Below are 17716 nucleotides of genomic sequence, written 5' to 3'. Positions count from 1 at the left end.
CACCAGTTTTGGAGATATGGCTTATAGAGTAATGTCTTGCAGAAAACAGGCTTGGACTTCTGTGGACTCTAACATTACACCTATATAGCTACATGTTAGCATTTATTTCATATTACATGTCGATTTCAGCTCTGACATTTATTTCAGACATGCTCTAGGTTCTCAAAGTGGGGTCCGGGGACCCCTAGGTGTCCTTGAGGGAGTTCCAGGGGGTCCCCAGCTAAATGATAGTTTGTAACCAAATTGACCCTTATGAGTCTGTAACTCTTAAAGAGTGTACAAATGGAACCAAATGGACCCATTATGGTTCATTTGGTTCCATTTGTACACTTATTTTACAATATAAATTGAGTTCTCAGAGATAGAAATGCCATTAAATGCCTGTCAAACTGGGGGTCCTTGAAATGGAAAATAGTTGAAAATCACTGCTGTAAAAATCTTCTCTTAAGGGGTCCCCGGCATATATTTTCTAATGGGGATCCGCGGGCTAATGAGTGTCATTTTTGGGGTCCTTGACATGAAAAAGTTTGGGAACCATACTGCTCTAGTATGTGAAGAGTCTGCCTGTGCTATTAACTCATTTTGGATAAAAGAATAAAATAAATTCAGTTTTTCCTCCTCTGGTGAAAAGCTGGAGGCTGCCTCATGGCAGACCCTCAGTCAAATCTGGCCACTATAATGATGCCATCTTTTAATGAGCATTTAGTGAGGACCAATTATATGAAGATAATATTGAAATGAGTGAAGTGCTCCTTCAACAGTGATGAATTAAATTGTTCCTTGCAGACAACTTCTCACCAGCAGCTCAACTAGACACATTGACACGGTATGGCATTACCATGATGCATTCTGTTCAGGTTTCACACTTTCAAATGGATGTACACAAAAAGCTCTGCCAGTAGGTGATAACAGTGTGACAGTGGTTCTCAAACGCAAACTCAGGTGTGCTATACAACTACACAAAAAGCATACAGTAGGTGGACATGTTCACATTTATTTCATTTTATTATGAGGCCACGCATAAAAGGCGCAGGCACCCTATAATATGATATCTACTACTGTAGTAACACCTTTTCTAGTTCGGACATAGACTTTGCAGAGTGTTTGCCAAATGGGCAAGAAACTAATCTCACACCCATTGGCCAAAGGGGGGCGCTATAGCAATCAATTGAAAATACAAATTTGAACAGGCATATAACTCAGGCCCTGTTTGACTATGACCATGACACTTCAATACATGTGTAGAATTATAGGCTCATGGAGGCTTTTTCTTTTTGTATCACAGGTATTTATTGTGCGTTGAATGTTTTGTGCAGATTGCTCAAAGATCGTTGGAGGAATAGGGCTTTAAATGTAAAACTCAGAATGGCAGAAATTCTAAGAATATGATCCTTGAGGCAAATTTGTTCCTCATGCGGAGAGGCATGATGAGTAAATCATTTTGTGATTTCATTACAAACGGGGCACAAGTTATGCCTATTCACATTGTGTTTTCAATCGATGGGCACAAAACGTTTGAAAACCACTGCTGAACAATAATATGAATATATGAAACAGGTGCGGCGCTTCATGGAGGACTGGAGTGTGGCTTCCCCAGAGTAACCTAGTAAGAGAGTGGCGACACTCCCATTGTAACAAATGGAATGCGGAAGTGCTCATTCTAACTCAATGGGATAGTTCCAATGTTTGGAACTATAGCCCACAGGCACCCACTTTGCAGCGAGATCAAAGCGTGTCGCCACTCTCTTACTATTCCACTCGGGGCTGCCCCAGCCACTATATAAGGACTGTGCAGACTTGGACACTGGCACACTGGCATGTTGCGCAGAACCAACACAATGTAATACTTTAAGTTGAAAGCTGATACATTGTCACTTGTGAATTTTAAGGCATTACCACCATACCTTCAAGTACTGGATGCAATCTTTGGCCTATATATATCACCCGAGTCACATACTAGAAATAACAGTCATGGTTGGTAGTAGCCTACATTGTTTTTGTCGTGACCAGAGGTTAAAAAACATTAAATAGTACTTTAATGTTTTGAGTAGTTGGTTTATTTGCACACTTTACAACATGCAAATTGTCTCCAAATGTATTATGAGTCAAATCATAATCAACAGTTGCCAAAAAATAAATAAAGTCAATTTTTTGACATTAACATCTTATGGTAGGCAAAATTGTCTAAAATGTCAAACTTTCCTTATGCTTTAAGTAGTAGTAACTAGGGGGTTTGCATGATTCTGAATCCATTCCAAGCATTAGGTTTGCACAAAAAAACACTCCTTGGGCTAAAAACGGTCATAAACGTCATGAAAAATGTGATGAGATCAGCACAAAATGTGATGAGGTCAGCACATTTGGTTATGGTTTTTAGCGTATTTTGAGTGTATTTTGTGCAAAACTAATGCTTGGAATGTATTCAGAATCATGAATACCCCCTAGTTTGACATGTCACATGCTACTTAAAGCATATGGGAAGTTTGACATTTGTGTCAATGGTCACAAGAAACCCCTATAATAGAAATTGCCCAAAAGTGACAGCCGGTCAGCAAGTGGATTCATGAATGTATGTATATAGACAACATTTTAGGCCAATAAAAAAATACACTACCACATTTCCCACTTTAAACAAAAGAAGCCTGTCGGCTGCCGGACGATATACATCTTCTGATGCCTGACAGTATTGCTCTTATATTCTCACATGCTCTGAACGCTCTGCAGCTGCAGGCATGTTGTTGTAAAGCAATGCAACAGCAAGCTTTAAATGTGTTATAATTCAGCACCGCAATGCAACTGCACAGTGCTTTTGTGAACCTGGCTTGTCCACCGCACACTGGGACTGTTTAATACAGCATAGACGGTTGGAGGAGGGTGATCGATCATGCACCTGTGCCCCCTGGCCGATCGATCATGCACCTGTGCCCCCTGGCCGATCGATCATGCACCTGTGCCCCCTGGCCGATCGATCATGCACCTGTGCCCCCTGGCCCGGCGGCTTTGACCTTTTCAGCAACGGCGGCTTTGACCTTTTCAGCAACAGTAGGCCTAATGCTTAATTCTTACTCCATCGCACAATGGTGTTGCTTGCCGACAAGAACAGATTTTCAAATTGACAACCAAGTTGGCAGCGGCAAGCGACGCCGTCATACTACGGAGTATAAGTTAAGCTCATGCAGCGTGAATCTCACCAAGGAGCCCTGCAATTTCATAGGCCTTCTTCTGCTCAATCTTCTCATAATTCAGTGCTTCAAAGAAGATGTCCAAAACCAATAAATTTTCTCTGGAGAGAAGACAGACAGCAGGTTTGTTACTTCTGATGATAAAACATAATGCCAAATGACACCATAAACATTCCCTGCACAGCTAAATCCAGAGTGGTCATTTAACCGCTAAGCCGATGTCATGTCATTAGGCTATACAGTATGCCAAATATATTTTTTTAAATTTATTTATTGCAATCATTTTCTAAAACGTTCAAAAACTAGCCAATCTACAGTACAGTACAAGATCGCAACGCATCGCTTCACGAGGCTTTGTTAGTTTGTAAATCTTGTCCTACAACATACGAGTATAAAAGTATAAAACGTTTTTAACTCATTCGCTGTTAAATGAACCCTCTGGGTGTATATTGTCTTTCATTATTGTTGCATTGAAGGTGAACGATGGAGACCAAAGTCATGCTACTGTATGCTACTGTACATCTTTTCATAAAAAGAAAAAGAAAAGAAAAAGAAGAAGATTCACTCATCTATAATTTCCTAACTATTACGATTCAATACTTACCCAATGTATTGCTCAGTTTTGTTGAATTTCTTAGCCAGATATTTGGCAGAGGCCTTACTGGGGATCCTAACCATGGACAGCTCCTTGCCATAGCGAGTCATGTTGCACGGGGTCTCACACACACAGTAATCGTTGTCTTTCTCTACCAAATAGTCTGTGGATGATTAAAGTCATTGAAATGTTGTGATCACTGAAACTCATGGCTGCACGAAAGAAAGAAAGAAAGAAAGAAAGAAAGAAATCAAGAAATCAAGAAATCAAGAAAGAAAGAAAGAAATCAAGAAAGAAAGAAATCAAGAAAGAAAGAAATCAAGAAAGAAAGAAATCAAGAAAGAAATCAAGAAATCAAGATAGAAATCAAGAAATCTGGACCATGCACACGTCAGAAAACTATTTGCTGCCATCGTTCACTTTCCATGAAAGCAAATAATGACTGAAATTGGCATTTGAGGTCAAAGTAACAGCCCTATATTATTCATTTGACACATGAGTTCTATAAAAAAGGATGAGACTCATTAGTGTTATGGCACTACGGTGTGCAGATTCTGCAGAACTGAGCAATTTATGCAAAACAATAAGCATCACAGCACTTCCATAAAGGACGAATTATCTCAGTGCAACCCAAGTCCATTATATATAGTGCAGTGCAGTCATGTGATGTTAATCTGTGACACTTCGTCATATGCAGTGAGTGCTGTGATTGTCCGTTGCCTCACCTAAAGCTGGGTCAGCGCACTCTTTGTACTGCTCCGGTGTGCAGACCGTAGAGGTCCCTGTCCCATGCACAGAACACAAGAGATCATAAATAATCATGTTATATACCGGCCACATCAAAGAGCACACTCTTCTTTTATTCCATTGTGGTTGTGGCGTCATCTTGTTTTGCGGTGGTTTGCTCATGACTGAAAACTAGGGCCGTCTCCTCCTAGTTAGTAGTCGAGTGATCGATTAGTTGGATTACTAGTCTTTTTTCCACGCCGAATTTGTTTATTTCTAAATGATGAGCACATCTACGTATAGATATTATAAACCTTTAATTCTACCAGTCTATACACGATAGGTTCATAGCCAGTAACCACTGTTAAATCAGTTGGAATGTTCCGTTCTCAACCTCAAAGGCTGGTCTCTGCATGAGTGTTGCGGTAAACACTATTTTGCAGATTACTTGATTCAACCAGGCATCCCTTATATTGAGCATAGGCAAAAACATTTTCAACATTCTTTTCAAACAAATTCCCAACATTAAAAAAAAAGCAAAAATAGCAGATCTATAAGCTCATAATGCGTAGATCAGGTATTCTTTTTTGCTATTCTTCCTATAGGACGATGTATACAGGGGGCTTTAGTTACAGTAAGTGGTTATATCAACTCGATTCCAATCACGATTAGTCAACTATATTAAGCGTGTGTACCGGGCATATGAACCATCCTGCAGTTACAGTTGGCCACCAGGTAGCGCGTCTCACAGTCGATGCGACAGGCCGTGATGCTGTACGTGGAGAAGAACTCGGAGTCTATGGGAGTGGACTTGCAGTCTCCCCAAGGAGGAGGGAGGTACTGCAGCTGAAAGAGAGAACAAGAGTCAAGAGTGCATGTTTCCACTCATGGGAAGGGCAGTCAATCACACGTCACTCACGCCCAGCCTGGCGCAAAACCCAGGCAACCACAAATCAGATCATAGAATCCAAAACACAAATATATCATCCACAATAAAAAAAAATACCGAAAACTTAATCAAAATTAATGAGAATGTGCATCTGGGGGGTACTACTGCAATCTCAAATGAAGACAATACACACCACAATATTGCAGGTAATAAAATGGCTCACGAGTAGCAGCAAGCAAACATCATGCATAAAATCACTGATGCGGCTCTAGTCCCGGGGAGGAAGCAGACATGGGAAATGGAGACAGACTTAATATATTCTACAAAATATGTACTTTAAGACAGGACACCACAATCAATGGACGAATTGTTGAGGATCCCTGAGGCGGAAATTTTAAGTTGTTGTCTACAACACTTTATATAAAGACGTAAGCTTACTTTGACAGATTTATTGAGTAACACTTAAATTTTATACATGTCCAAGAGAGTTTTTAATAAAATAAAATAAACCCTGATTGTCCAAAGCCAAGCTATTCAGCAGGATAAATGGAAGAGATTGTCTCAATTTTCAGTCTCATTAGAGGTGGCAAGAGTTTCATTAAATGGTGAAGTGCGGGTCAATTCATTCACAAGTACCCCAGGGAATTATTAGAGCATTATCTAACTGAATCTTAAAATATACTTAATACGTTTTTTCATTAAAACCACAGCACTTGAGTTACACTTACATGGCCATAATTCACAGAATACTGTACTTGACATTCTTGCCAAAGCACTCCAGGAAGCGATTGGATTTCATTCATTTCAGCACAGCTATGTAAGCAAACTTCCGGAGACTTTAAACTTGCTTGAGATAGGTCCTTCGAGAAGTGTAGGCAATAAGGCAAATTAATGCCTGGAGAAATTATTTACAAACATCCATGACTTGGTTAACTGTGTAATGGCGTTTGGCCAACATTGGCTCGGTAGTGTTGATTTCGTCGACTAATACTAAAACGAAAAATGTTTGTCAACTACCTTTTTTCACTGATGAAAACTAAATGGAAACTACTATGAAAACTAAGCTATGACAACTAAAACTAAGACTAAATATATTAAATACAATTTCGTCAACAAGTACAGTATTACAGTGATGTCACGCCCTAGTATGTGCGAATATGGTAAAGGCTTGTGAGCTTGAAAAATGAATGTTTGGACGTCCCGTATTCTTTTGGAATACAATGAATTTGAACTGTACCAAGGTATAAACTGAATGATTATTACAGTCAGATACTGTGTACTAGTGGATATGCTAATGAGGAGCATGTAGCCTGGCAACACACTGCAGCAATATCTGAAAGGTTTTCATTCTAACATCGAGACAAACCATATAGTATTACAGGATACAGATAAAAAAGTTAAATGACCAGTGATGAAACAAAACAAAAAAAGCATGCAGACAAAATTGGAACTTGAACACTATAAAATTGAAGCTGATAAATGGGTTCTCTCTCCTGACTGGATGATCGGTGACCAACCTGGAAATGTAAAGAGCTGGAGAGAGATAGGGAGACCAGTTTCTGAGCAAACTCTCTCTATAGCAATAATTACAAGCAGAATAGAGAGCTATAATCTTTTAACAAAAAATACTTTTTGTTTCAAAAATATATCACTTACAGCAGGTTTAACTATAGCTTTGCGTTAGAAAAATCCCTACAGGCCACAACTGTCCATAAGACCATTTATCCAGCCGTGTTTCCAGTGTGATTTCAAGCATAGGAAATTGATAAATGTATGACATTTGAGATTGCCTCATTAACCACTTTAAGCCTTTACAATATTCAATTGGCGGCCCATGCGGCCTGCGGAGCGACCACTTGTGGCCCCTGGAAGAATTTTGAAAAAAAAGAATGTGAGAATAAGAGGGCTAATAAAAGTTACAGGTATGGTGTGTGCGATATTAATTGTGAGATTACCATAATGACGGTAATCATTAAAGGACCACTTTTCAACCTATCTTCATATAATAGGTCCTCACTAATAATCATGATAAAATGACACGTTTTTTTCTACTCGGTCTGTGTCACATACAGTAGGAGGGCTGTGGGCAGTTCAGAAACCCACCCAACAGTGACATCAATGGAGAATCCAAGCTAATAGAAACTGCAGGCTTTCTAGTCCTGAAAAGTTGCAATGCGAAAATGGAAGCAATCATTCTCACAATAATAAACCCTGTTAGGGTCCATTTGGTTCCATTTGTACACTCTCAGAGTTACAGACCCATAAGGGTCCATTTGGTTCCAAACCATTTCCCTGGGGACCCCCTGGAACTGCCTCAAGGACCCTGGGGGTCCCCGGACGCCGAACCCCACTTTGGGAATCACTGCTCTATGTAATCTGATCTTCATAGTCTGATAAACTATTCTCACGTAAATAAATCTTGTTTAAAAAACAATCTGCCTAACGATGAGGTCACTGGTGGTCGTGGACGGGTTTCTGAACTGCCCACAGCAGAGTGAGTGTGTGTGTGTGTGTGTGTGTTTGTGTGTCCGTCCAGCTGATGGTCGTTAATGTCAAAGCAATGCAGTTTATGCACTGTCAAATAGGTCTAGGCCTACATCTATTCTAAGGTGGCATATACCTGTATAGACATATTATCCTGCTCATTACTGTGCGGAAATATACATAAATCTTCGTGTTTGAGCACAAAAAGCATTTTGAGAACCCGGCCTAATCTAATTGAATACCCCTGCTTTACACTATATATATTCTTCACTGACAATAGCAGATGTACGAGCACACAACACATTGCGTTGCGATGAGATGTGAGCTTGTAGATCTGCTATTTTCTGCGAAGGTTTCCCCTTGGGTTCAAGTGGGCAACCACCTTAACACTGGCATTCCCATTATGGGCATGTCATGAAAAAGCAAAAAATAAATAAATAACTGAAATCGTAAAACTAAATGTTTTGAAGAATCTCATACATTTTCACAATTTTCAAACATAGCAAAGATCAACAAGCGCACAACGTATCGCTGTTTTTGATATGGGCTTTAAGTGGTTAACAAAATGACAGGCAAATTGATTCATTAAAACAGTCAGGTTGTAAACACATTGTCATCACTGTCACGTACGTGGGTCCTCATGTCAGGATTACAGAGAACTAGGAATGGCTTGCTCCCCATCAAAGGTTACTTTAATTATAGTGATTGATAGACCTACATCACGTGTCTTCATAATAGCTGAAATAGACTAATACTACAGCGAGACCATTTTAGTGTGTTCAAAAGTTGACCAAATGGAAACATTTGTGGGGTTTGTGGTGTCCAATAAGTTGATTTATAAGGTCATTGCTCTGTCTCCATCACCCCATGTTAGTCTGTTGAATCAAAAATGAAAAATGTCAATGGACCAACATTTTGGGAGCTAGATCTACCAGTTCAGACTGTTCATTTGAACTATACCATGGTATAAACTGAACGATTATTACAGTCAGACACTGTGTACTAGTGGATATGCTAATGATGAGCGTGTAGCCTGGCAACACACTGCAGCAATATCTGAAAGGTGGAAAAACCTACCGGCAAGAATGTATCCTAGTGATTTAAAACGAGACTCTAGGACATAGCTCTATATAATTATATCTGTAGAACAGTATGGGTAGTGTACTATACTATACTATCTAGTATGTATTCTAGAGAATATGAGGCCAGGGCAGTGCCCAAACTAGACGAGGAATCTGTGTTTACAGGCCTTACGCAACACTGTGAATTCAGCCCCAATTAAAGCCGGCGGTAATTATTATTTCTCCTTCCTCGTGGTGATTACAATGAAACAACAGCAGCCCCATCTAAGAGGTCTAATTATTTATTACTTATTAATAGAAACATTTTTTTTGCCTTCCCTGAAATCAATCAGAGTTGGTAATGGCTTTTAAATAATGGCGCGTGGATCCTGCAGTTCATCTCCTGAGTATACTACAGACATTATTCACAGTGAGAGGATCTGATTATTTTTTAAACACTCTCCGTTAAGTCCTCGAGGAACTCCAGATTCAATCCTCAAAATGTGCTCAGTTATCAATAGTCTGTAGTTATATGGGGGTGGGGGGGAGAGGTGCTTTCATGATGTGTAATAGGCTAAAGACTGCAACCAGTAGATCATTTTAGCTATAATGTGAGGAAAATAATTCAGTGAAGCCTTAATGGCCATTTAATGATTTGATTTCTAATGCGTCGCTTCTAATGCCTCTAATTCTCTTCCCAAACCAAATTATATGAGAGGTTTATCTTTTCATATCTTCACTGTGTGACTTCTGTTAAATGTTTTCCTAAAGGTATTACTCTACCTGCTACTATTATGCACCACGGCAGACATTCTGTACCACATTACACTACTAACTCCACTACATACACTTATAGATGAGAATGGTACATCCAATCATTGTTCCCACCTCTGTCAATATGATCAGGCTCCATTATTTGATGCCATGTACCCAGAATCATTGGATGATTCCACTAAAGATCCACATTCCACATTTCATGCACAGGGTAAATCTACAGAACAAAATGAGACAAATGGGCAATGGGGTTTGGAGGGGTAAACATGGAATGATGCAGAGTGAAAGGTTGAAGTTGAAGGGAGGAGGCGTCGGTGCGAAGAGGCTAAACATTAGGTACCAGTTGCTGCTGACACGACACAAACGTTTGAAAACCAGGGGCGACACCGAATCCCAGTTGGTCGATGAAGGGTGGCTCGTCTTGGCTGTGTATCTGAACCTTGATGCCCGCTTCATACGATGTCTCATCTGTGGATACAGTAAACCAGAATCGTGGATACAACAAGAACCAGACATTGTCACGTAAAAAAAAAGAACCCCCTTTATTCTCTTTTACCCATTCCGGGTCAGCTCTGCCCTTCTTTTTTCCCCCTTCCCCGTCTCATACACATGAAGTCGCCGGTCACTTCTTTTCGTGGAGGAACATGCTGGAACCCCAGTTCCAGCCCATGCCGAACAGGTGGCCTGACCAACATGTCCTGTAGGAGTCATTAGTGCTGAGATAGAGATTGTCCTCCCTGGCTGGCTTCACACCCTCAAAAACGGCCAATGAACTATATGCACACACACTAGGCTAACACACACCATTTTGGAAATAACATAGGGAACTTCCCTACTTCCTTGTGTGTTACCAATAATACTAATGAAGGCTCTGTTCCATTCTGGTCAAACAAATCAGGGTACTGCTATTGTGCAGTACCCTATGTCACTGGAAGAACTCTGCTACACCAGTGGGTCTCAAAGTGTCCTTGAGTGGGTTCCAAATGGCCCCTTACAGGTATGTACAGTCCCATAAGGGCCCATTTGGTTCCATTTGTACAGTCATGGGGGTCATTGAAACAAAAAAGTCTGAGAACCAATGCACACTAAATGGAACAGAGCCTCTGAAGGAAGTAGGGAAGCGGCCCGGAAGTAGGAAGAGTTATTCTGTGTGCATATAGGCAAACGTGTTCGTTGGAGTGGTGGTGAGCAGGAACCTTTCCCCTGTACTACTACCCGTAGGGGGTTGCACCACCTAACACTATGTTCAAACTTAGCCTAGTTATAGCTTAAATGGCTTTTAGTAATGCATACGACTTAAGCCATTTAAGCTATAACTAGGGTAATGATATGTACGTATAGCTAACAGAGTTGAGCTGGCAGATGTACTCGAGGGGCTCATTCAGTGCTATGCAACTCCCACATGTCAATACGCTGTCGTGGCAATCAGCTGACCATATGGGCGGGGTATATTTAAGCTCACCCAATCAGCTGACCATATGGGCGGCCAGGGCGGGATATTTAAGCTCACCCAATCAGCTGACCATTATGGGCTGAAATCTTCCTGCATTCCTTCTGTTGCGTTCCTGGTTGTTCCTGGGGGGGGGGGGGGGGTTGTTATTGTATACTATCTATCTCCCTGCTCTTAATGGTTAATGCTGGTTGTATAATCTATTTGTGAGTTATCTGACAGAACTACTATTGATGACTAATTTGATCCATTGGAACAGGCTCGTTTTTCCATTTCCTGAGAAGAAAAGTAGCTTAGTTTTGGACGCAACAAGGTTTCTGCCTGACAACAATGACATATGGTCACCATGAGAGGCCCCGATATAATAAATAGAAAGATTTAAAGAGGTTCAAAGCTAACTCAACCCATTTTGACCCGAGATCAGATTCTAAAAATGTCTTCTACATCCTGACAGTTTTCTGAAAAAGCTATGTTTCTAAGTGAGTCGTTCTTCGATTTTTCAAAAATAGCAAACCTACAGTACAAGCTCGTAGCACGCCACTCGGTGGCGCGCTATGAGCTTGTAGATCTGCTATTTTGAAGTGAAAGTAGAATTTTGGAAGAAGCACGTGGAAAAGCAATACACAATAACAGCAACAAGAGTAATTGTATTCACTTTCTACCCCAAGGTTGCATACTCACTCACGCTGAAAGTACTTCCACAGTATGATAGGTAGTGAATATTAAGAGTCTCGGACCTAGAGGCACATTCAATAGATGTGTTTATATTACACAAATGTACTGTAAATGGGATACATCAACAATGCAATCACCAATAGAACACTTTACTGCTAGCCTTGCTGTATCAAGTCAACACATTTCTGCTAAGGTGCAACATTACCGTGAAGGATGAGATCTACTTCAAGTCTGGAAAAGGCCCAGGAGAAGATCTGTCATTATCACTCTAAGCATGCAATACATACAGACAGCACTGTTTCCAAACAGTGCTGTACGGGTCGCGGACAGATTTTTATGGGTCCCGTTATTTTTTATTTCCTACATTTTGTTTTAAATTATTATTATTTCTAAACATAAAAAAAAAGGTTCACAAAAAAGCAAACATTTACATGAATTAAAAACGAATTAAATTATTATTATAAAAAAATTCAGTAACTTCATTAAGAAAGGATAAAGAAATTCCATAAATTAGAAAACAAAATGTTGAGCTCGTAGATCAGCTATTTTCACTAGTTTGGCTCCTGACTCCCGGATAAACGTCTAATTTCTCTTTGGGGTCTCAAGCTAAAAAGTTTTGTAACATCAATGTTCATTTAACTCTGAGAGTGTAGAAATGGAACCAAATGGACTATTAACAGGTCCATTTGGTTCCATTTGTACATTCTCAGAGTTACAGACCCATAAGGGTTCATTTGGTTCCAAACTATAATTTAGCTGGGGACCCCCTGGAACTCCCTCAAGGACCCCTGTGGGTCCCCGCTCCCCGGACCCCACTTTGGGAACCACTGTCTTACATCATACTTAGCAGCAGGGTATGAATTATGGTCAACAGAGTTGATAAGATACTGGGGGCATGCGAGTAAAACCTGCTACAGTACAGTATATACTTTGTCTTACGAAGCCGTCCTGTGCTAAAATAGCTGATCAATGCATCAATGCACTGTGAATTTGTAGATATAGATCTGCCATAGTGATATTTGCGGCATGGGACACTCATGACAAAGAATAAATTAGCTATTATGGCTGGGCAATAATTTACATCAATATTATATCCATATTGTGTTATCGAGACAAGATATCGTCTGTCATTTTGAATATCATATATGACGTAACAAGTGTTGCCTTTTCCTGGTTTAAAACCTTATTTTAAACTATAAAAATAATATATATATATATATATATATTGGACATGATACTGATATGATGCTGAGTTCTGACCATGATACTGACATAATACTACTACAATATCTTTTTAGATCTTCTATTTTCACTATTTCTGAAAATGTTGAACCCATTCTGGGCGTGAACCCCTTTTGGTGTTTTAAACATTATGTTATACTTTAGCTATTGAAAAATAGCAGATTACAAGCTCATAGCGCTCGCTACAAGCTTGTAGATCTGCTATTTTTGCAAAATCGTGAACATGTGGCACAAATCTTTGAATAGCCTATATATTCTTTCAAAGCGAACATTTTTAACTCAAATCACTGGAACAACATATTTTCAGATGGGGGTCGGCTGCCAATTACATATATTTGTGGGGGTCTTTGACATGAAAAACTTTGAGCACCACTGACATAGAAACATTGGGTTTTTCAGAAAACTGTCAGGATTGAGAAGGCTAAATGGGTCAAAACAGTTTACATGTCAAAATACGGTACCAGTATTATCGCCAATATATCGATATAGACTAGGTTTTTGGTCAACAATGTCGTGATATTAGATTGTGTCCATATCGCCCAGACTACATATATAAAGTCCATTTGCACTGACCTGTCTCTCCCCACACTGGCAAGTATTCATCCTGCTGAATGTCCATCATGATCTCCAAGCCGTTCCCTGTGCCACCCTTCAACGTGGTCAGAATTGGGTTTCCATCCAATCCAGAGTTAAACGTGTAGCATTTTCCATAGCGAGTGTAAATCTGCGAAAGAACACAGAAAAATACATTTGTGATGTGTGAGGGGGGAATAAAACAAAACCTTGAGATCTCGTGGACTTCATGTTTTCAACCATTTTCATATCAAGGCCCTGCATTATTTATTTCGGCATTTGAGCCACGGACCACCATTTGATTGACCAAAGACAATTGTGTCCACAAAATTGTAAATAAATGGTAAATGGTGAATTTATATAGCGTTATATAGCCTTTATCCAAGGCGCTTCACAGATTTTGCATTACATTCACACACACACACGCATGCATACACCAATGGCGGCGGAAACCATGCAAGGTACCAAACAGCACATCAGGAGCAATTAGGGTCTTGCTCAAGGACACTTCGACACTAACTCTGGGGGAGCCCGGGTTCAAACTGGCAACCTTGCAGTTACCATCCGGCCACTCTTCCCCTGAGCCTGAAATTACAATTCTTCTACATTATCTAATGCAGATGTTTAACAATAAATTAAATATTGAGAGTGTAAAATGAAACCAAATGGACCTGTACGGGTCCATTTGGTTTCATTGTATGTCTGTGGCCTACGCAGTGGCAGTGCGCATTAAAAGTTTGACGCGTTTGAAGTGTAATTTGCGAGGGGTCATCAATCAAGGTTCTTTATTATTTGTCTCCAGAGGAAGAAATTTGTCTTAGACAAAGGGCCCGCATGCAAGCGTAGCCCTTATGCCCATGTCGCCGCAGTGCAGCGCCAAATACGGCGCTGCACTGCATAACGTAAAGCCACATGATGCATTGGCATTGCTTGACAGTTAGTACAGTACAGTACTGGACAAGTAATTACTGTAGTCTTGATAAACAGAACCCAAACATATACATAACGCTGATCCCATCAAATGAATGACCTTTTCCTTAATCCAGTCAGAACGTCCTGTGAGAAACTTGAGTGTACTGTACAGTGTGTACAATTTTGTCATCATTATAAGAACCAGACAGCACTAAATTAGCTTACGGGGTAGCTACTGTAGGCTAATAAATCTCAGTGGTGTTTAACTATCGATGTGAAATCGCTACTCTAACATTTTCCAGCCAAACATGTTCATTATTTATGCTCAACTCTAATTGGTTCAGTTCTCACAGCTAGGTTACATACATGTTTTTCTCACCATCTGATTAGAACATGTACACTTTATTCAAACTCAAGTTTGAATAACGGCTATTCAGTCAACCGCTTTGAAGCTTTAAGACAATTTGAGAGAAGTCTCAAGCTCAATTTGAATGTGGTGGAATTGATTGGTTGGTGCACGCACGCACGCACACTAGAATGGCAGCAAAAACAGCCACTGACAAACCTATGCCCACTGCTTTGAGCTACTGATATGGACCCAATATGAACGCCCGTCCTAACGTCTTTGCATTGGTTCTGCAACGCAGTTATTTTTTACATTTCACAATGGTTTCCACACACTGGAACACCCATTCAGTTAATTTAGATGTCCCCAGACGTATAGGCAGAGAACCCTGATTATCTGATCATTAACAATGTCACCAGTCTGCAGATACTTCAATCCTGATTGATTGTGTACCTGTGCACCGTGAGTGTCCTGGAGACATTTCAAGCACAACCCAATACAAAGACTGTTAACTGTGAGTGGACGACCCATCAATTCATTTGAGACGTACAAATAGACACTTCTATATAGCCAAAGAACAGAACAGAACAGGAATTCATCATACAGGAGGTAAAAAGGGAAAAGAAACATATTCAGTGAGGGGGAGAGTAAGCATGCTGCAGTAAGCATTTTGCAACTATCATCAGACACACATTGATTCAATTCAATTCAATTGTTGGAGATAGACCCTGACGAAGACCTTTTGGTCTTGCTCATCAATAAATTATGTGAATCTTTTTTCACCAAAGACGGGAGTGCCGTGGGATTCTATTTTTCTTTTCAAGTCTGCAATTTACACCTTTGGGAATCAAGCAGTACAACTTGAATGAAAGATACCTTTTTTGTATGCGTTTGTTGGTAGTTTGGACATGAAGTATAGGCAGTTGTTTCAGACAGTGTGGAAAGGCTGCTCTCTAGAGATCAGGGCCAGTGTTCCATATCCAGACTCAGATAGACCCCACGCAGACAGACAGACAGACAGACATGACAGCGTGTCAGCTTCTCTCTCCTGCCACCGGTAATGAGGCCCTTCAAGCAACTGGCTCATGTGGCAGCTATAGCCGCTTCTTCAAAGATGTCAATCTGAGCACAGAAAAATGTGCAAGTTTAATGTGCTCTCTATCTCGGAAAGCAGCAACGAACGGTGCATTGTTTTAAATTATGCCACAGAAGCAATTGATTGTTAAATCTGCATGTGAGAGCTTTTTGTAAGGATGTCACAATAATTGTGTTTCACAACAGTCCTCGTTAGGACGCAAAGTATTTTCCGAAGCTATGCTTTTTTCCCCATCCGTTTTCTCTTGAACCTGCTCTGTATGTAGATGCATAATATTGCATTGTGAGGGGAGCTGATTATGTTGACTTTTGATCTTGTCGATGCAAACAATGCCAACCAGGCACTTCAGGTGTTTAATTATAGGGATGCTGAAAGTTTTATTTGCAGTGATTTATGACGTCTGAATTATTTATGTCCTCATCCTTCTTTCTGTGGAGTTGTTATCACACATAGCCAACTGGGTGCTTTGGATGTTAAAGGATGTAGACAAAAACAGGTGAAAGATAAATTAAGGCCTTTGCCATTATATGTCGTTTTGAATGTCTTGTTTAACAATCAAAATATACGATAGTAGAAGGATTATAAAATAATATCCATAAAATAGGCAATAAGAACAAGTCATGTGGTCATCATGACATACTGTACACACATCTTACACACTTTAGATGAAATGACAACTGTGCAGCGTACGAGTCTGTAAACCTGTGTAGAGAACGCCTGCTACAGAGAGGATCATTCAAAAGTAACACGCCTCGTAGTTTAACCAGAACCATAACATTTCCATCAACTCCTCACAGACTTCTCTCCCTCTCTCTCTCTTTACATACTGTGCTGAAGTTCTTGTAGGTGCAGTTTTCCCCACGGAACTTGCACTGCAACAGCATGTCCTCCAGCTGGTGGCCCAGTCTGCCGATCATCTCGGTGGTGTTGACGCTGTAGCCGGGGGGCGGGGAGTAGTCGTTGAAGTCCAGGAGGTTCAGCAGACCCTGCTTGTGGCCGTCCTTTAGGATGGCCAGGTTCTGCTCCGTCACCGTGTGGTTGGGATACATCAGGTCCATCCAATAGCCGCTGGAGTACAGGTCGGCCTTGGTGAGAGTGGACATGCGGAACAGGTTTTTGTTGCACAGAGTGACGGCCGGGAAGGACATGTTCTGAGCCCAGACCATGTAGATCTTGGTGGCGGCCGGGTAGGACATGAGGTAGAGAATGCGGTTCAGGGACGAGGCGACGAGTAGGCCGACGCATACAAAGAAGGCCGAAATCCAGAGAACCCTCTGGGGTCTGGACTTATCCGGAGAGAACATGAACTTCAGGCCATGGATCTTGGTCTTTCTCATGAAAGCGACGGTGGTCTCTTTCCCCGACGGCTCACGATGGGTCATGCAGGTGGTCTCCTGGGCACCTTTTGACTGGCATGACCCGGTGATCGATTCCGATGTGGGAACTTCCGTTAGCGTCATTACTTTATCCCCCGGGCAGGTGCCCGGATTTTTTTATGTTTAGAAATAATAATAATTTAAAACAAAATGTAGGAATTTACTCTAACATTTTCCAGCCAAACATGTTCATTATTTATGCTCAACTCTAATTGGTTCAGTTCTCACAGCTAGGTTACATACATGTTTTTCTCACCATCTGATTAGAACATGTACACTTTATTCAAACTCAAGTTTGAATAACGGCTATTCAGTCAACCGCTTTGAAGCTTTAA

At 40.6% G+C, this 17716-nt stretch overlaps 1 protein-coding gene across 3 annotated transcripts in view; it reads right to left on the bottom strand.

The window, feature by feature from the left end:
* asic1c (acid-sensing (proton-gated) ion channel 1c) overlaps positions 1-17716 on the bottom strand; it is a gene marked incomplete at its 5' end in the record, with an annotated part of 136067 nt that overhangs the window by 6038 nt on the left and 112313 nt on the right. For all 3 annotated transcript variants that reach the window (XM_083781750.1, XM_083781752.1, XM_083781751.1), the window contains 6 exons: positions 3192-3283; positions 3787-3940; positions 4503-4559; positions 5199-5349; positions 10052-10179; positions 13652-13802. In XM_083781750.1, the coding sequence (XP_083637876.1) occupies positions 3192-3283; positions 3787-3940; positions 4503-4559; positions 5199-5349; positions 10052-10179; positions 13652-13802 (733 nt within the window). The remainder of the gene's footprint in view (positions 1-3191; positions 3284-3786; positions 3941-4502; positions 4560-5198; positions 5350-10051; positions 10180-13651; positions 13803-17716) is intronic.

The sequence above is a fragment of the Protomyctophum parallelum genome, assembly GCF_964188405.1.
Source record: "Protomyctophum parallelum genome assembly, chromosome: 14".
Classification (NCBI taxonomy): domain Eukaryota; kingdom Metazoa; phylum Chordata; class Actinopteri; order Myctophiformes; family Myctophidae; genus Protomyctophum; species Protomyctophum parallelum.
Note: the sequence above shows the minus strand (reverse complement) of the source record. Positions and strands in the feature narration are given on the sequence as shown.